General features: G+C 42.4%; 2 protein-coding genes across 19 annotated transcripts in view; both read right to left on the bottom strand.

Annotated features, from left to right (window-relative positions):
* Positions 1 to 4745, bottom strand: part of rgs12b (regulator of G protein signaling 12b) — a 61870-nt gene extending 57125 nt beyond the window's left edge. For 6 of the 7 annotated variants that reach the window (XM_086210639.1, XM_086210642.1, XM_086210641.1 and 3 more), the window contains exons 1-2: positions 4607 to 4745; positions 812 to 2132 (exon numbers count right to left, since the gene is read on the bottom strand). In XM_086210639.1, the coding sequence (XP_086066765.1) occupies positions 812 to 1900 (1089 nt within the window). In that variant the 5' untranslated portion in view covers positions 1901 to 2132; positions 4607 to 4745. Of the gene's footprint in view, positions 1 to 811; positions 2133 to 4139; positions 4172 to 4606 lie in introns of those variants that run through there. The other variant, XM_086210640.1, reaches the window with a different exon arrangement.
* Positions 4746 to 6567: 1822 nt separating this feature from the next.
* htt (huntingtin) overlaps positions 6568 to 20213 on the bottom strand; it is a 37746-nt gene continuing 24100 nt past the window's right edge. For 6 of the 12 annotated variants that reach the window (XM_086210627.1, XM_086210635.1, XM_086210631.1 and 3 more), the window contains 24 exons: positions 19906 to 20082; positions 19650 to 19726; positions 19261 to 19396; positions 18844 to 18966; positions 18466 to 18673; positions 18121 to 18266; positions 17669 to 17846; positions 17464 to 17562; positions 17090 to 17274; positions 16880 to 17006; positions 16685 to 16788; positions 16078 to 16232; positions 15865 to 16004; positions 15673 to 15758; positions 15413 to 15543; positions 15182 to 15314; positions 14077 to 14232; positions 13806 to 13996; positions 13484 to 13598; positions 13122 to 13335; positions 11063 to 11282; positions 10599 to 10761; positions 9054 to 9214; positions 6568 to 8836 (listed from right to left, as the gene is read on the bottom strand). In XM_086210627.1, coding sequence (XP_086066753.1) covers positions 8623 to 8836; positions 9054 to 9214; positions 10599 to 10761; positions 11063 to 11282; positions 13122 to 13335; positions 13484 to 13598; positions 13806 to 13996; positions 14077 to 14232; positions 15182 to 15314; positions 15413 to 15543; positions 15673 to 15758; positions 15865 to 16004; positions 16078 to 16232; positions 16685 to 16788; positions 16880 to 17006; positions 17090 to 17274; positions 17464 to 17562; positions 17669 to 17846; positions 18121 to 18266; positions 18466 to 18673; positions 18844 to 18966; positions 19261 to 19396; positions 19650 to 19726; positions 19906 to 20082 — 3639 coding nt within the window. In that variant the 3' untranslated portion in view covers positions 6568 to 8622. The remainder of the gene's footprint in view (positions 8837 to 9053; positions 9215 to 10598; positions 10762 to 11062; positions 11283 to 13121; positions 13336 to 13483; positions 13599 to 13805; positions 13997 to 14076; positions 14233 to 15181; positions 15315 to 15412; positions 15544 to 15672; positions 15759 to 15864; positions 16005 to 16077; positions 16233 to 16684; positions 16789 to 16879; positions 17007 to 17089; positions 17275 to 17463; positions 17563 to 17668; positions 17847 to 18120; positions 18267 to 18465; positions 18674 to 18843; positions 18967 to 19260; positions 19397 to 19649; positions 19727 to 19905; positions 20083 to 20213) is intronic. The other 6 variants (XM_086210629.1, XM_086210638.1, XM_086210633.1 and 3 more) reach the window with 4 other exon arrangements.

Raw genomic sequence — 20213 nt, 5'->3', positions numbered from 1 at the left:
AAAAAATCATTACACATTCCCTATATCAGTTGCACATAGCAATATGTGATTTTTTTTTTCTGCTCCAAAATTGATATCAGGCTCAAAAAATCCAGTCAGTTCTTAACCTACACTATCAGACATTTAACTTAAATAAATACTTGTGTTATTCAACTAATATTCATTTAGGAATCAATTCAAATTTCACGCAAAAGTCAAAATTATTACTTATATTCTTTTAATGTGTATTACTGATGTTTGTATGCATTCCTACTAGTGAGAATAGAATTCAGGATATATTATGTAATGTTCATTCATGCAAGTTAATTTATATATGACAATGTAAATGTAGGTAGTACAAACTACCCCCAATTTTCTAGTCTATTACTGTTAATTCCCAAATATCCCATGAACAGTTTCTGAGTATTCCTGAAATGTTGCAACCCTAACCCTGTTAACTAGGACAACTTGTGTGTGTGTGTATATATGTATATATGTATGTATATATGTATGTATGTATGTATATATATATATATGTGTGTGTGTGTGTATATATATGTATATATATGTATATATGTACATGTATATATGTATATATATGTATATATATATGTATATTATTATTACACACACATATTTTTTTTAATCCTTAAAACTATTGCTTCTCTGTATACATACATTTGAGATATATATATCAAATGTGTGTATATATATATATATATATATGTATATGTATATGTATATATATATATCTCAAATGTATGTATACAGAGAAGCAATATTTCTAAGGATTAAAAAAAATAGTAAACACCAACACTAAGTCTGATCTAACCTTCATAAGGACCAGTGAATGGATCTTCTGCTCGGCCCTGAGGCGCCTCATGCTGCCTCTGATGGCTTGCAGGCTGTCGCTCTCCAGGCTCGTGCCAGTGGAGGCCAGCTCAATGGAGCCAAGGTAGCCAACAATCATGCCCACATTGAGGATGCCCTCACTAGGCTCTAGGACCAAGTCCCCTCCATCTCCTACATCCACATCTTGCTCCTCATGGTGGTGAATGTTCAAATGGCGGAAATCTGTTTCCAGGAACACTGAATCATCATTGAGAACTTGAGCCATCTCCTCCTCAGAGAGCAGGATGGGGTTGCTCTGGGAGCGGGAGGCATTACGATAGGGGGGAAACTCTGGGTCAGATGGTGGATGTGGTTTGGATGAGGAGGTAACGCCCGGTCTGTCTTTGTCCGAGCTGCTGGAGGAGTGGCTGGAGTTCTCAAAGATCATGTTAAAAATCCCTCCAGACTGCAGCTCTGCCACCACCTTCTCTGCCCTGTTGATGCCCAGCTGCTTAGGGTCCAGCTTGGGTCTGAACCAACCCCCACGGGCTCCACAGCCTGCCCTGCTGTTATTGTTGTTGTTTACACTGTTGTCATAAAAAACATCCAACTCATCATCGCTGGAGCATGAGTCCAGGTACGATGCCGCCATTGAATTGCTGCTATGGTGACGGCCACCAGGGGTGCGCTGGTGGTGATGGTGGCGTCTGTGACGTTCTCCCTCAGCAATGACAAGCTTCAAGACACCAGAGCAGCGGCCAATCAGTTTGACCACATCTTCATGTGATGCCTTAGAGACGTTGATGTCATTGACAGAGAGGATGTGATCTCCTGAACGCAAACCCACATAATCCGCAGGGCTCCCTTTCAGGATGCAGCTGAGGACACAGGGACTTTGTCCTGACAGTGTAAAACCATACCCTGTCCTCCCTCTCGCCACCTCCACTGCCCGCATTCGCCTCTGCTGGATGGAGGAGGAGGAGGGTGGGGGAGACTGGGACCGGCTGAGCTCGCCTCCACCACGAGGGTTCCTTCTGGATGATGCATCCACTTGCTTGAACATTATGCCAGAGTGTTTTCTCTTGTCCATTGATTCAGCCAATTTCAATCAATCATTACACATCCCTCGCCTCAGGACACAGGGCATGTCCCAGGTCTGTCTTCTAGTCAACCAGCTCTGCTGTCAAGATGATATGAGAAAATGAGTAGCAGTCCTAAATACAGCATAAGGGTGAAACTCTGGCCTCAAGCTCTGGCACAGCCTTGCTACTCCAGCTCTCTCATCCTGGTGTCATGGTCCTCCACTTCACCAGTTCAGTTACCTGCAGCACAGTAAAGCAGATCAACTATGAGAGGCCTCCCCTGCTACTACCGCCACCTTAACCTCCGCCATATTCATTTTCTAGGGCCATCATCACATGCAAGAACTTGATTTCAAAACAAAATTTTTCAAAAACATCCAGAATGATACTGTTCTGCACTCACTTCATCACACTTTTACATTAAAGGGGAGGTTCACTTTTTGTACATTTGGCCATATTTCCAACTTACCCAGGGTGCTACCTAATGCTAGCGCGAGTGGATAGGACACCATTAGGGTGCCATTAAAATACCATCTTACACACTCCAGCACATTCCAGGCAATTGAAATAAAACTTCAGAGAATCAATTTAAATGTGTATGTTGATAGAATAATTATGGATAGAAAACTTTTCGTAAATAGTGTTTCTTTTTGAGGGACTAACCTCGGATTACAGGCGTAATTTAACAGGTAATTTTTAGGTAATAGTGGGCTCACGTTACAGCTGCAGCAGACTGATATGCAGTGACTGCAGGAAGTAGTCGCTTGTAGCCTACACTTTGTTTACATCCACACCAGTCGGAAGAAGGCTAACTAGTTGGTATTTTATTTTATTCTACAATGGCTCTTGTTGATATAGAAAGTGATGCGTCCAATTTTGAAGACGGGGAAGAAGATTTTGTGTTGAGCAACCAACCCTAAATGTACGAGCCCGAATACACGGACGCCTAACAAAGGGAAATGGAAGCCAGAGCCGCAAGAGAAAGTGCATCTGTCACTGATGCCATCGTTGCTGAAGCAGAAAGGGACAGAGCAAACGGACAGCCCCCTGCTAGAGGAAAGGTAAAATTTACGCCTGTAATCCGAGGCTAGTCCCTCAAAAATAAATGCGATGTACAAAGAGTTTTCTATCCATATACACATTTAAATTGATATTTTGGAATTTTATTTCAATTGCCTGTATTGTGCTGTGGAGTGTGTAAGATGGTATTTAAATGTCAGGCTAATGAGATCCTATCCACTCATGCTAGTATTAGCATTGCAGACAGCGTCAGCAGAAGGACCAGACCAAATGGTAAAAATGAGGCCAAATGTCCAAAAAAGTGAACCTCACCTTTAAGAGGACAATCATAACAGTTAGCTAATGCTAAGATACATATAATATTGCTGAAAAAAAGCATTACTCGAGCATAATTATTTATTAATGTTTTTTGTGACCCTTATTGTAAAGCGAGGCGCTCGTATCCCTTAACCCTAACCCCCCAAACCCTCCCGAATCTCCCCCACTTTCATAAACCACCCTTACTCACCAAGTTAATATAAACACTAGGAATGAATTATTATTATTAGACGCCATTACAAAGTGACCGTTATTAATGTACCCTTGTTGTAAAGGGTTACCAATCACTTTCCTGGTAATAAAGAAGACAGATATAAATCAATGCAAAAAAAAAGGGAAATAACAGGAAAACCTCTCAGTAAACACCAGTACAGCTAAACAGTGCTGCAAATCATGCAGATCGCTGCCTCTAAACGCGCCACTAAAGCAAATCAACAGTTTTCAGAGACTGAACACAATAATCCTAATGAAGGGAGGGTTTATTACTAGCGTGGTTAAAACATGCTGAATGGAGGGACTCTACCTACAACCACACCTGAAGAGGGAGGCGTCAGAGGTGTTCAGTCAATTTAGAAACTTGTCAAACCAGGGATGTTACCACACCTGGCAGGTAAACTACACACGCACCTGAACGTGAGTCGGCTTCTTTTAAATATATCCCTAATTGCTTATTATCAACACAGCTGTTGGTTTATTCGTGGAAACATAATTTGAGTACATCACATTTACCTAGTGTAAGTTAAGTTAGCTGACATTAACACACACGTTAGCAAGATAACTGTACGTGCTGACAAAGAGAGCACATACTCGCTAACGACAGAGGTATTAATACCCATGCGTTTAAGACAAAGCCATGTTTTATTCTCTTCTTTTACACGAGTAAAAGAAGTTTTTCTTTATGTCGCTTACGCTGCAAAGGCGCATCCAACCGTGCTGGAGCCCTAGTCCCGCCCCCCTGTTAGCTAGCACTCTGGAATGGCGCTGTCACTTTGGCAACGGCGGTGTACACATACTTTTATGGTCTGCCATTGGTTTCGAGACATGTCAGTCTCCACGGTGAACAGTTATGTGATAAATTAGCAAAGGTTAGAGTGAGAAATCACAAATAAAATTATCCACCGTGGTAGCATATCCCACAGGTGTCAAAGCTTAAAGTGGTGTGTTCGGTGGTAAATAAGTGGGGGCTCGCTGGAAAGAATGTGCACTCTTCTTTTCAGACTAAAGAAAGGGACAGCTAGAAACGATAAAAGCTGAGTACAATGCTAAAGTTGTAAAGTAGTTAAGTCAAGTTGATTTTTTTTTTTTTTTTAGTCCCCACAAAATGCGTTTGTTGCAGCGGGTTTATTGAGCGAGAGGAGCCGAGAGGAGTAACTTACATATCGGTGTCCGTCGCTTCCCGCCGGGCAGTGTCCATAGTTTAGTAGCTAAGGTTAGGAAGGTAAACTCATGGACGATGGGTAAACAAAAGAAAAGGCTGCACCATCTGGCGAAGTAGCCTTTAGAGGAGGAGGAAGAGGAGAGGGAGGGAGGTGTGTTTAGAGTTTAGAGTGAGCAGTCAGCGGAGGTGGGGGGGGGGGGGCGGTAGAAAGAGAGAAAACTACTCAAATCAGACAAGCTTCTGAAGTTCACTTGGATAATGGCATAATTTTGCCAGAAAAAAAAGTTCCACATCTTCAGTGGAGAAATCTGCATGCCCGAGGGTCCGACTGTTTGTACACTATAAATAGTTGTAAATGAATTCACTTCTCTAAACTCACCGGTGCATGTGTAACGTTAGCGGGGATGACATTAACCCTTTTGTAGAGTGTGTTTGCTCAGCGGCACTTGTGCCGTCCTGATTCGAGCTGAGGGTCTGATCAGCCATATGGCAGCTGCCTGCTAATCCTGTTAATACCTTTTAATCATCAACCATCTATCTTAATGGATGCTGGACTTTTAGCAGAACATTTCCATTATTCTTTCATGAGTTTTCCTCACCTTTGAGCAACTTTGACATGAATGTGTGTTCTGGGAAACATACAAACCCCTGAAAAATAGTGGGAGGGCCTGTGCTAAAAAGGGAAGTCAAAATATCTGGTGCTCATCTGAAACTTTTATATGCTCAGCATAGAATTTGCTGAAGAAAATATTTTCTTATTTTTTCACTCACGTCCCCACTATTTTTTTTTCTACTTATGTCCCGATTGGTGCTCCGTAGAAACATACATTTGTACAAGAGGAAAATTAAACCAGGAGCCACAGGGTTTGATACAATGTAAACATGTATAAAATAATTTAATATTTAATTACATTTTTTCTCTGTCAATTTTAATTTAGCTGAGTAGAGTTTAATTCTAAGAGAGTTGAGGCAAATTTCCATGACTTCTACATTTCCTGGCTTTATTTTTTTAAAACATGTATTCACACCTGGAAATAGCTATTTTCAAATTCCATGACTAACTTTTTAAGTTTTTCATGACCACAAGCATGTAATTACATGTCGTACATGTAGCAACTTTGACATGTACGAGAGTTTTTAGTCTGGTTTCACAAAAAGATTAATAAGTGATGGTGACTCTTTCAATGAGTTCATGTGGGTAATTCATGTTTGTGCCCTGCTCAGCTTTGTTGCTGCTCTAGCTGTTCTCGGCTGAATGAAAAAGACAACAGTTTTAATGGTTATGACCTCAAGCTGCTGGGAGACACCGCAGTCTGCTCATATGACTCTTTCTCCTGGTTTGCCATCAGTTCATATAAATGAAACAAAATGTCACATAAAAGAATTTAACCATGTTTAAATAATTTATTAACATCTCCAACAGATATGCTAGTCATGATTTATCTCTTTTACATTCATGTATTTACAGAAATTTATTCAGGAAAAAAAATGAAAGGCTCCTGGGTTCTGCGGCGGGTAAAGACTGAAATCCAGAGAATAAAATCAGTGTTAAGTGTTTTTTGTGCGCCCCCATACATACACAAAAAGGATTTATACTCAAATAGTGGCAAGTCAAACTGTAGTTTCAAGATGGGGGGGGGGGGGGGGGGTCAAGTGGCAGACACAGTTAACATGGGTGAAATTACTTGAGAACAGGTTTAAATGACGGATACTTTTTTTGAGACCAAAACAGGAACAAATCTCATCTGAAAGGCTCATTGTAGATGTGGATCGACCACTGAATAGTCTCTAAGGGAACCACGTTAAACAGGACTGTTGTCCCAAACCCACAAAAGATTTCTGTATTTCTGTGTAATCTTATTACCTCCTGTGGGGACCCCCTGTCAGCCTCACTCCTCTTATGTCTGGGGTCAAACCTAAAAAAAAGAAAAAAGGCTATTTGTGTTACTCATGTGAGTGTATTTTCAAAGTTTGGAAGAACGTCTTTAAAAAAAAAAAAAAAGGTTGTCAGCGTTCCTCCATGTTTCTACTCGTGACTCAAAATCCTGATCGTTGACTATCTCAAGACCCAGGAAAACGACTCATGAGGCTCATTTAATCAGCTTCAGGGGGGCCTCGCAATGGAATTCCAAGAACAGCTGCTGTCTGCCAGGCAGCAAGGACTCCACCATTTGTGTCGTTATATCGTCCGATATTACAGGGAATAATTTAGGTTAGGTGTAATAAAATGGAATTGATCACATATCCAGAGGGTGCCTAACAACATGAGAAGAACATCACGTTTCAGTGCTAGGTGTATTTAATATTTTTCACAAAGACAATGAATAATGAAACATTTGCTCCATTGTTTAAACAGAAAAAAACCAAAACAATATTTAAAGCTCAACAAAAGACACAGAAAACACCTGCCATCAGGTGGCATACCGCCGCTACACTTACTCATCTGATTTGTCAAAGCTGCTCTTTGTCACTATGGTTACAAGGCTGCCTTTGGATTGTTGCACTGTTCTTCCACAGTCATGGCAACCATACCCAAGGAAATAGAAGGACTAAGCGAGAAAAACGGCATAAATGCTAAGCATGCTTACAAGCTTTCAGTGTACAGGACATACTCAGTCTTTACCTAAGGCAAGTGCACGTACAGAGTCATACAGCTCCGCTCGCTTCCACAGAACCAGGGTTCACATCTTTTGCATTCTGTGGTTTTTTTTTCTTCCCCCCTCCATGTCCTGACAGTGTGCAAGTTAACAAAAAAAAAACGGCATCACATTATCTTACTATCAATTTTAAAGAGCTCTCATTTGTACAGTTCTTTCATGCACCATGGCTTTCATATTACTTTACAATTTCTTTTTACAAGATTTAAAGAAGACTCTTGTCTTATTACAACATTAGTCACATCTTACATCCTGAGAATTAAAAAAAAAAGTAGAGGAAATGCACAGGTGGAATCATTCAGGTACACCAGGGATCACTGCACCACACGTGAATGCAATCATTTTTTTTTATTTTAAAAAGAATGAGATAAAATCTAAAGAGGAAGTGCTTTTCTCCTTTTGCTACAGTTAAAAAAAAACAAAGCAGAATTTGGTATTTATCTTGTTAAGTTTCAACTGTATTTACAGTGTTGCTATGTGGGCCCTTACAAATGAAATGTAATTTTGGAAAGAAATTTGAATTTTACTTCTTAAGCATCTACAGGTGTAACTTCACGAAATGTGTTATCATCCCGCCATCATAGTTATGATACACAAAATATTTATCCGCCTCCTCATGCGTGCCAGAATGACCACATGTAACATATATACATACGTGTATATACACACACACACACACACACACACACTTGTGTATGTATATAAACACATACATATGTGTATATATATACACATACACACGTATATTTATATATACACACACAAATCTAAAATTTAAAAAAAAATTCAAAAGGATAAACAGCGAGCAGCCATCTGCCCACCATCAGCTCTTTACCCAACAACTAAAACCCACTGAAAAATAGATGCATTGGAACTTGAAATAGTACATACTTAGCATTTTCTAGGTCTTCTCTATTTTGCTTTTCTCACGTCACAATACTCAAACAGGTCCTCACTGGAAAATAAACTAATTTAGAATTTGATTTATGTGATCATTTTAATTTTTTTTTTTTTTTAAATCAAGGTGCTGGGTGGGAGGGTTTTTCAAGGTGCTGTCGTTGGTCTCTAGGAATGGTCTAACATTTGAAGCCAGTGTTGTCCTTGTAGATGCAGGATCTCCTCTGCAGAGACTGTTCTTCAAATCCATGTTAAATCATAGACATGAACACTGACATGGAATCATACATTCCATTTCCTTTCATCGTATTTCAGGTCAGTCAAAAGAAGGGGAAAGTGATGAGGCTACAGTAGATTACTCGAATGACATTCTTTTCTTCCCCCGCATCCCAGTTCAGGGCGTATACATTATCACCCCAGCATCCTTCTCCTCTGACCTCTAAGTGCCTACAAGTTCATGTCAGAGAGTGGTGTCCTGGTGGATGGACTGCAGACAGCCCAGCAGCTGGTAGTAAGGGCTGCTGGGTGAAGCAACCGTCTCAAAGACCGACTGAAATGCTCGGCGGTCCAGCTCCTCGTCGATCTGGTGCCGGTAGAAGTCCATGGCCACTAGGCAGAAAAGGTTGATGTCCACCACCTCACTGGAGCCCATTCGGCTGATGACATGTGGCAGTCTGGTTAAGAGCAGGGGGGTTAAGGACAACAGCCCAACCTACTTGGAGAACCATACTAAATATTTTCATTTAACTCAATATCTCGACTTGCTTTGAGAACATGAAGATCTACTTATTTCTCTCCAACTGCGCCATCTATATGATGAGCAACTGTCAGTTGAATCTTGTGATATCCGTGTCCCTACCACCCCCCCTTCTTCATTTCAAGTAAGGATACAGGGCTGAAATCCACTGGGAAGTGGATGCAGAGACAAAGAAGCAGGACAGGCTCCACATGGCCATGGCCACTGGCGTCCTCTGGGTGAAGTTGGACAGGGACAGCAGTACCCAGTCCCGCACCATTGATGACTGGCCCGTAGCATGGAGGGTCTGGAAAACCTAAGGTTGGGGGCACGGGAAGCATAAAATTAACAGGTTTGACAGAGACAAATGATTCAGTTAAACTTGGGAAAACTCTAAAGAGTGGTATCATGTCTCATCTCCGCACCAACACACATCAATGGCAGGAAGCTACAAATACAATTCCATGACTGTGAGGAATATTTTCATGACCAGACATGTCTTTATAAACATGAGAATTAAACAGAAATAGCCCGTGTAAATTTGACAACAAATAATGTTAAGCTACATGGATTAAATAAATTAATATTGTTCCACCGTCAATTTTCACTGAACCATTTTTCTCCATCATGCAGGTAATTGTAAAGTACATTTCCACAACTTTCCAAAGATTTGCTGGCGTTATATTTTTCCAAAACTTTTCCAGGCCTGGAAATTGCGATTTTATTCTCCATTACTTTCCAGGTTATTTATGACATTATGAACCCTGTATACCAGCAGCGCTTTGGGGCTGAACTTTCCAAAAGCCATAGCTGAATTTACACAACAAACAGTCTCAATGAACTGACAGAGGAAAGGATGTTATGTTGTATTCCCAGGGAGGGCTGAGGAGGAGGAGCCTGGAACCGAACCATCAACCCCATTCCAGGTAGAGTGGAGCATACATCGTTGCCCGCAGTTTACCGGGTAATCCAGCTTTCATCCACTGGTTTAAATCCTCAGTTAACTATAAGTATGGTTTAATCTTCTTGGACAAAAGGCATAATTTGATTGGTGACAAATGGATTCAGCTCAATGTGGCCTTGACAATTGAACAAAGGACTGGCTAAAGCTGAAGAAAAATATTAGGAGGTGCAAAAGGTTTTTTTTGTTGTTGTTTTTTTTACAGATTTACAAAGTGCTAACACTGTGAATGTCAAAAATTGTCTATATTTCCAAGACATTTCTAAAATTCATATATTACTTATATTTACTGCATGTTTCCTTATCATAAATGACAAATGAGCAAAGCTGAAACGATGTCATGAGATTACCATTTGACCAAAACATTTTTTAATTACCTACATCTGCTGACTCCAATGTATGTACCAATATTATCATGCTGCCCTAAAATAAGAGACGTTTAATTGTATGTAGCAACCTGTATCCAGTAAAAGAATATCCCAATTGTTGCACAGGTGAAAGGCAACAATGCTTCGACAAGCCAATCTAATAAAAGGACTAAAGCCCCATTTTAACTTTTACCAATGACTAATGTTTTTAACCATGAGTCAGCGAGGTTATGCCATCATTACTTTTATTAAAACAACTACTTTTGCTGTAACGCTTCCAAGTGTCTGATTAAAAAGGCCAATCTGATCCCATGTTTTGCTTGACTGACCAGGTGATAAGAGTTTAGACAGAATCACGTTGTGCTGCTGACCTTGTAGACAACTGTAGCCATGAATTGAGGGTAGGGTTGCTGATTGGACAGGAACTCTCCGATGACCTTGTTCATTATATCCTGAGGTGGGAAGAAGTCATCCAGAAACTGGGGCAAAATCCTGGACACCACCCGAGCCTCACTGGGCAAACCTTTCCGGATCCTGCAGACAGGAGACCATGAACATTTACCTAATGTTTGTTATGTTGTTGTTGTGTAACTAACTGTACCATTCGCTGCTCCCTTAATTGCCCCCCATGGGGATAAATAAAGTTTTCAGAATCTGAAGGACCAGATGGAGGGGTACCAAGTGAATGCAGCTCTGGTTTTGTATTTAGTACAGCAGCTGCCTCCATCACAGCATTTGTTAAGACTACCACCAACCCATAGAGGTCAAAGGGTTCTAGCAAGATATAGAAAGTTGCTCTATTACCAAACGTGCGTGTGTGTGTGTGTATATCTACCTGTCAAACAGCACTGAGACCCTCTCCATGGCAACAATGATCGACTCGCTGTCAGGGGCCTGCGGGTCAGAGTGAGCGGGGCGACTGGCAGGGCTGGCTTTCTCCTTGCCTGAGGAGAAACCAATATGACCTGCCATGACGCCCACCGCCTCCGCTACAGCAGAGCCAGAGTCAACCTGACCTTTAACCCCTGTCACTTCTGAACCCGACGCAAGCACCGCTGAGAAAACGAGAGGGAGGGTGGCACCGGTTGAACCAGTGGGGGGAGAGGTTAGAATGGGAGTAGGGACATCGATATCACAAGATCCAGATGAGAATTTAGTAGACCAAAAACAGAATGTCTAGGATATATTGTCAGTTCAGTAAGCATCATTTTAATACTTGAAGCACCAGTCACTAATTTGTGGCAGAGTTTCCTGGGTACATTACAGTCTAGATGAGCATCTTTTGTGACCTGAATGGGCTTTGCTGGAAGGCTCATAGAGGGAGTAAAGGAAGTTATGGCAATTAGCATTTGCGAGAGCCAGATTTACTCTGACTCTGCTGTCTCATATTTAGTCAGTCAGCACAAGGAGAAGTAACTACTAAAATAGCTATAATTAGTATGGGCCGAAGTAGGGGTTAGAGGTAGGGTATATCACAGGTATAAGACATACAATCACATGCAGGAAGCAAGCAGGTGTGTGTTTAACAGACCGCACAAAGGGTTGGATGGAATGCTTGCACTGCAAGCACTTCAACACAGGTATGGCATGTATGGTTACGTTCTTTCGGGATGTAAGAAGTATAACCATAATCTACAATGAGATTTATCATTTACATCTACACTTGCCATAAATCAGTTTCAGTCAAGCATTTATGACCCAAGAAACTGTGAGCCAGTAGGAGCAAGGACCTTGACACATTTTAAGGCACTTCTTCCATCTGTGATACTTTCATCAAAGTATAAATATAGTATGCATTTGGTGATCTGTGGGTTGGGTTTGGGCCATTAACATCCATCCATCCATCCATCCATCCATTTTCTACCACTTGTCCTGTTAAGGGTTTAAGGGGGCTGGAGCCTATCCCAGCTGCTCTCGGGTAATAGGTGGGGTTCACCCTGGACGGGTCGCTAATCCATCGCAGGGCCAACACATAGAGACAGACAACCACTCACACTCACACCTACAGTCAATTTAGAGTATCAATCAGCCTCGTCCCCTCTTGATGTCTTTGGACTGTGGGAGGAAGCTGGAGTACCAGAGAGAACCCTCACAGGCACAGGGAGAACCTGCAGACTCCACACAGAAAGATCCTGTGCCCGAGCAGGAGCTCGAACCTGGAACCTTCTTGCTGTGAGGTGACAGTGCTTACCACTGAACCACCATGTCGCCTGGCCATTAACATATTTCTCATAAAGGTTTGGGCAGATGTGGATCTTAATACCTGATCCATGCATCACTAGTTTGCAATCTGATGCATTTGGCATGTTCATTAAGGGGGCACTAACAAGTTAGCTCTTTAGTATACCTAGTCGCAGCAGAAGCAGGACGACATTACCACTATGTGACCATGATTACCTGTAATCCTACCTCTAAGTTTCAGAATCACAGTCATTGATTGTGGTTCAAAAATAAATACTATGATTGACTTGCAACAGTACTGAGGGACATTTGACAGAAACTCAACCAAGCAGATATTTACAACACGCTCAGTTTAAATATTTCACATTAAGGGGACGTTGTTTAATGACGGCAAAAGTAAATCCGTAAGTGGGTGGGAGGTCGTGTCACAAGGATACCACTAGCATGCAACAAGTAGAGGAAAAGGTCTAGGATGGGAGCACAGGGAGGAAACGGGACTTAGTGGTTTCAGTGAGGATGACCGATTCCAAACCAGTGTACAACTATGCACATCTGCTCATGCAGGGGAGTTAGTCAGCCAGCTCAATACTATGGTGAGTTTGCATAGCAGTAATGGAGTCTTAATGCTGTACATGCTGGTTAGATAGCCAGCATGCAGGTCACAAGTGCATTTCCTGGTGGATGGTATGTGTATCAGTTCATGCCCTGCTTACCAGTGTACATGCAGGTTAGCATGAGGCCCAGAGCAGCCATGGCTCTGTGTGGCGATGGCATGTTGACCCTGTCCACACTGAGTTTGACCAGCGCCTCTCCATCCACACGTGACAACTGCTCTGAGAGTAGGAGGCGCTCCAAACCCCGCAGAACACAGTGATAGATGATCGAGGGGGTGGAGTCCTCGCTGGCAGACACCATCACGCCGCACAACTGGAGAACAGAGTCAGATGCAGATGAGGAGAGAAACGGGTAAAATTAAATGAAATAAATGGATAAATCAGCAAAGTTGGATAAAAAACACAGTAAATACCAATGTAAATGTCCTTCATGAGTATAAATATGACATTTATGCATGTACCTGAATAACTCCAGCCATAAACTCAGCCCCCACATCCAGAGGGTAGTTCTCCATCATGTAGAAAGCAACTGCACACATCACCAACACATGCTGCTGGTTGTGCAGGTTCACACAGCTGGAAGGATGAGCATATGATATAATGACCACAAAAATGCTTTGGATGAAAGAAAATTAATGGAAAGATTAGGCAGCATCTATTTGAAAGGTGAAGGGTAGCACCTAGTGGCCAAACACTGCACTGCACTCTTGTTCCAACTACCTCAGCAACAATAATGTCAAACCCTCTGTCGTCATTCATAATAAGACAGTGAGTTATACTAACTGAGCGATGGCCCTGAGGTTGGACAGCAGGTACTCAGAGATTGCTGGGATCAGCTGCTTAGCTGTATCATCCAACAGGTCACACTCCAACACATACAGCACTCCATGCAGAGCCCCCATCCGGCTGGGTAGGTGGGTGCTGCGCAGGGTCGTCTCCAATAGACGACATACAGGCTCTGCTATTGCTTTGTCCTGAAAATGGAGACTGAAAAGTCAGTAGATCCCTTTATGTTACTGGTTAATGATCCTCCTCTATATACAGGTTTGCTTACCATGCCCAGCACAGCAGCTGCCTTACAAATGGCTGGTACCAGGTACTGATTGAGGATCTCATCCTCTGGTGGGTGGAGCTTCTGGAGTTCCATGAGGGTGGAGAACATCATGTCAAACTGGTTCCTCTCCGTGAATAGATCCGACACTGCCAGCAACTGTGGAGAACAGAAAGAGGGGGTAGATGGTAGAGAGGGTCAGAAGATGAATTTCCCATGTTATAGCAGCTAAAAGTTCAGATAGAAATAGTGGTGAAATGTGTGATGAATGGGTAAAGAAAAACAGAATAAAATACAAGGGCCAACATTTAACAATTTAGGATAAGGCAGGAGGCGATCAGTCTTAGAGACAAAAAAAACCCCAAGACAGACTATTTTGATTATAAGGACTCATATCCACATAAATTGTTATAATGCTGTTTAATACAGTTTCACAGAATACTGTGATACTATGTATTGTCTTCAGGAGAAGTGTTATTCTTCTAATCCAGTAGGGGCCACAGCCCTCTGGTGGACAATTAAAGAAACTGCAGATGGGCTACAAGAGGTCATTTACAATAAAATAAAAATTCAATAAACGGATCCAGTGTGAAAATGTAAAATATTCATGTTTAAATACATGAGGTTCAGAGATTTAATAGCCAAGTGTAAAAAAAAAAAAAAAAAAACAGGACGTGGCCTTAACATTTTCAATAAGTTGTTTTAGGCAAAGATGTCTGTCTTTCCTGTTGATGCTAATGTTCATTTGGTCTTCTTAACTTCACAAAACCCAAGGCCCCTCCCTTGAAAGAACCAGCACTGCACAAGTGATGAAATAAGACTTTTAGTGTTTTGTGTTTGATCGGAGTTGAAATCAAGTGAGCAGCAGAAGATTTTCAGATGTGCCATAGAATTCTAGGTATGGACATGGCTACTCTAATGAAAATTTGACATTTCTACATTTCCCAAAACACACATAGCAAAGCATGCATACATGTGGTTTACAAAAAAAAAGTTTGATCAATGGTTAGGAATCTCTATAGAGAAAACAAAAAAAAAATCGTGCCTGAAGACTGAACAGCTGGGCATCAAAGTGAATAAAAATCCCAGCATGTGCATCCTAGCTTACCGATCGGACCACTTCACTGACGAGGATGGTGGGAGTCCTGCGGTTACTGGGGGAGCCTGGGATGAGCCACTGGCTGTAGAGCTCCAGGAGAAACTGGGAACATGAATGGATGTCTACACCTGCACGGTGCTTCCTAAAAAACACAAGCAGTGACAGGTCAGGTTGAGTGCGCTGCTTTCAATGTACAAGTGTAATAATAATAAAAATAGAGGGAGTTTGTATTTGTGTGACCTGGAGTTAATAGGAGAAATGGGCGGGGAATTGGGCGCAGGAGTGTCTGCTTCATCTTCCTCATCTTCACCCCATTCTTCCTCCCTCAGGGGGGTGATGTTGTTTCCAAGCCACACTGAATGGATGGACACCTGCAGATAGAAACAAGTAGAACAAACAACTACATGTTGAGCCACTGAAAATCTGGTTAAATAGAGGGGGAAGGGACAGAAGATGAAAGGTTGTTATTTGATGATCTTTGTATGTCATGCATCTTGTACCTGTCCCAATTTGTAGTCCATGTTACCCATCTCCCTCTCAGTGTTGATCTGAAGCAGTAGCTTCTCATGGCTGATCAATGTGCCTGCTGAAAGAATTAACATGAGGATTTTACACATAATTAAACTATAATAGGAATCATTGCATGGCGGGAGCTGGAAATATCAATTGTGTAAATGTAGGTTGGCTGTTACCTGCAGATGCTGCAGACAGAGAGGGCACAGGGTCCCAGGCATGGTAAGGGTGGTGTGTGTGAATGTTGTCCCTCTTAGAAACAAGAGCTTGGATCTCTCTCTCCACCTCACCCCTGATAACCGCAAGCTTTCTTCCAAACCTGCACACAAATAACATTGCATATTCATTAAGAGCACTACTACAGTGGTAATAGAAGGAGGCTGAATGGGTACCGAGTCTCCAGGGCCTTGAGGCTTTTGTTGCGTGGCTGCTGTTCCAGACAGCTGACTGCAGGGTTGCCTGCAGTGGGAAGGGTCATGGCACTCAGCACCAGGCTGGTGATGGCCTGCACTGCCAGCACATTCAACTGAGTTCGCTCCAAGTCCTCCTTGACATCAAAATACAGTAGTTATTGATACATTTCTACAGTGCTCATTCTCTTCAGAAATGTGTGCAGGTTTCTCAAAGTGAGGCGCTGTCTACTGGTGCGCTGCTGGCCATTACAGAAATGTCTCACATCGCTCTGCACATCGTTCCACTAAAAATACTTAAGTGATCTACTTTCTTGACCAATGGCATTTTAACTCGCGTCAAGTTGCAAAAGAGTCGGGTATAAACCGTGAAACACTCGGCTAATTTTCATAATGGATTCTCACATGACAGTGTTAATCCAGCTGCCTGCATGTTGAATTTCTCAAATGTTTTTGGGAGAGTTGAAACCTTTTCAAGGAACGTGGTATTAATGCCGACAATGGACTCCCTAAGTTAGCACTTTATCAAGCATGAAGGGATCGTTCACAGCTCCATGTCTAAGGAGTGGCAGAAAGTGTATTCACATACCTCCTGCTGTGTCTCTTCCTCCTGGTCCATTGTGATTGGTTGGGTGACCAGCACCCCCAGCAAGGTGGCCCAGGTCTCCTCAAACTGAGTCCTGCTGCTCCAACCTATGAGAGAACATAACACATTCAGAAAAATATTATTTTCATCAATGTGCAGAAAGTAGAGGAGTGAATGCCATCAATTGTGTTTCTATACCTAGTGTGTTGATGCGATAGAGGAACTCTCTGAAGACATCTTTTTCCTGCAAGAAGTCCACAGGGATCTCAGGCAACGTAGTGCCAAACTCTCCTCCTGGCTGAGGGGACCAGCCCAGTTTCCAAACCTGTGCAAATTTGAAAATCAGTTAAGGGGTGGTATATTTCGTGCAGACGCCTATAACATGGCTACAATATCACAGAGACTAACCAGAGGAGGAACACGAGTGAAGCTGTTGACCAGAGGAAGTCGGGACAAACTGATCACAATGTTCTGGAAGGTTGGTGTGAGAAAAGCAGGGATTGCACTGTTTTTATGGTGACCAAGGGACAGGACACTCTGCAAGCCCTCCACCAGCTCTGCCATGATTTCACATGCTCGCCACTCAAACACGTCTGCAACACAAAGGGTTAGCTGTCATATTCCCTAAGTTGTCAACTGAGATCTGGTCAGAAAAGCCAAAAACTTGCACCAAAGGACAATGAAGTGATTACGCTTCAAAGCCAAGTGCTGAAATACTAAATGTCATGAAAAACAAACAATAGTGTAACAGTTTTTTGTTTTTTTTTTAGATGAATGCTCACAGTTACTGTTTGGAGAGTCCACTTGGTCACCTTCACCATCTCTCTCTGCCTTTAATCTCTTTTCTGGATACAGAAGCTGGTCTCCAGGACTCACAGCCACTAAGACACCAAGACAGGAAAAATATTTGAAATCTGGACTGAAATGTTTTTAGGCCTCACTGGACTAGGTGATCAGGAATGTACACAGTCATACTGGCTTCCTAACCTGCAATCATGATTTGACGTAGGCAGTAGATGAGGGAACAGGTGTGTGTGGTGTACTCAGGGGTGGCGAGTTTGTTCCACACACAGGGCTGCTGGAGAGCCAAACACAGGCAGGACATGGCCCACTGCAGGTCCACACTCAAGGGTAAATGATCCTGGAGCAGACGCCACACGATCACCTGGGCAATGAAAGTCACAAGCTTTGACGAGTGAAACAAACGACTACGGCAACTGACAGATTTGCTGAGACACAACAAGAAAGATGAGCTCTTCATATCCAGAAATTCACATCATAGACACAATTACTGACCTGCGGCTAATTGGCCACAACTCCAAATACCAACCAACACAGTCCTGTCATATGCTAGGTTTGACTAGTCTTGTTCCTTCCATTCCCCTGAATCTATCAAACAAATAAAGCAATAAAAAAAAAGAAAAAAGATAATATTTTACCTCCGTGGCAGTGCTGGTGAAAGCAGTGATGAGATCTTCCTTGTCAGAGGGAATTTGTAGTGAGGAAGGTAACTGGCTCACACTCAGCAGGTACTGGGACAGAGCTCTGCAGAGGGCCAAAACCCTGGTGTAGAAACCTGGTGCATCTGCAAAACATTTAAATTTCAAACTGTAGATGCAGAGGGAGAATTTCTAACATCATCACGCACACTGCTTATCAAATAAAGTTCAGCAAAGTCCCTTCAAGTTGTAAGACAGTTTTATTGAAGCAATTTAGCTGTTAAATGAGCCACTATGAAAGCATGAGCTCTCATGAGTTTTCATCTACCCATCCCTCTCTCTTACCATACACATCAGCCAACTGGTCCCAGTACGGCTGTGGCTGGGACCGCGGGAGGAAGGACTGGTGAGGTGCAGGAAGTGACTGGGTAACTGCTGTGAGCTGCTCTAAGGTCACCTGTAGAGCCGTCTCCAATAAACGCGACCCCTGGCCACGCATTAAGCGCTGTATTCCCATACTCAGGCAGGGACACAGCAGACTAAGATTGAATGTCTGGTTGAAAAAGGTTGCAAACGGGACCAGTGTTAAAACAGAGTCACAATCTGTACAACCAAAAGCAAATTAATAAAGGCTTTGAATTAATGAAATATTTAATATCCAAGAAAGAGCAACTTCAGTGTTAGTATGTGACTAAAACAATCAACAGTATTTGTATCATTCACCTTGGAGCTCATAATGGTGAAGAGATCAGAGGGAGGTAGCTTGGTGAGGAGTTCAGTTGTCTCTAACAGGGAAACATCTCCACCGAGGCAGCACTGCGACGTCACCAGAGACACATACCATTCCTACAGCATACATTTCCAAAAAAAAAAAATTACTTCTTACCAATGTACATCCAAGTATTTTTACATTCAGACATATGGTATGCATAAGAATATTTGCATGTTAGAGGACTTTGTGCTTTTACTTCACAATTTGAAAAGGAACTATTGTACTTAATACTTAAAATCCATTTTTTCGCTTCAGAAAAATGGAGACTTTGTTCCAGAGTGGAATAGAGACTGGTTTGGAACTGAGCAGTTCTTCAACTGATGCTCAAGGGCGAGATGTTTTCTTCCCTCAATAAAATGTGTCCCCACCTTATCTGCAATGACAAGTTCAGGGGCAGGGGGTGGATCCCCATCCAAGGGGTGTGATGTCACTGGAGGGGTAGGGCTGCTGGTGTCAGCAACAGTGGCTCGGAATCTGTCCAGTAGGGAGTAAAACCTCTGGTGCCTATAATGATGAAGATTAATGAGGATAAAATACCTTCCATGCTTCCAGATCTGTTTGCAGACAACTGGCACAGGCCAGCATTATTTGAGGGAACATCATTCCATGCATATAAATGGGCTTAAATAAGATTTCAAACAGCACTGGCTCGTAGTCAAAGTGAGCTGGATTTTGTATTCAGTGCCATGTATATTGATGTAGCAGAGTGGTCACTGTAAATCCCACAGCTTTAGTGTACATTTCCTTATGAGGTTACCTCTGAGCCAGGCCACTTGTCTGGAGGTATTCCTGGATCCTGTCCAGTTCCTCCATGGGGAGCTGAGCTATACTGTTCTGGAGGGTCAAAAGGTTTAACACATCATCATCTTTAGGGATGGACATGCAATGTGCAGTACAAATGCAAGTTCGTAATATCCAGCTTCAGACAATCTACCTCTGAGTATGTTTATCTTAAGTCATCAGGCATTTGTGAGTCTCAGACAACAGTTCTGAAATGTGCATCCATAAAATACCTGTAAAGTTTCAGCCAACAGCATCTCTACCCTGCGACACGCCAGCGTGTCCACCATACGAGCCAGAACCCTGAAGGGTGTACTGAGCAACTTGTCCACATACAGCATCAGCAGGGAGCCGGACTGACTAAGGTGGATGCCTTCCAGACACTGCAGCGTCTTCTTCAACATAGTTGGCTGCAGAGATAAATGGGAAAGGGAAAACGAGGATGAGAACAAAATTGAAAGCACAGAGTAAACATGTAAGCATTCATCCGGTTATCAACTTGGTGGTCAGAATGAGACTGTCTGCAAAAGAAGGATAGAAT

This window comes from Aulostomus chinensis, chromosome 8 (genome assembly GCF_037954235.1).
Source record: "Aulostomus chinensis isolate RoL2024-O1b breed Wild chromosome 8, RoL_Achi_v1.0, whole genome shotgun sequence".
NCBI lineage: Eukaryota > Metazoa > Chordata > Actinopteri > Syngnathiformes > Aulostomidae > Aulostomus > Aulostomus chinensis.
Note: the sequence above shows the minus strand (reverse complement) of the source record. Positions and strands in the feature narration are given on the sequence as shown.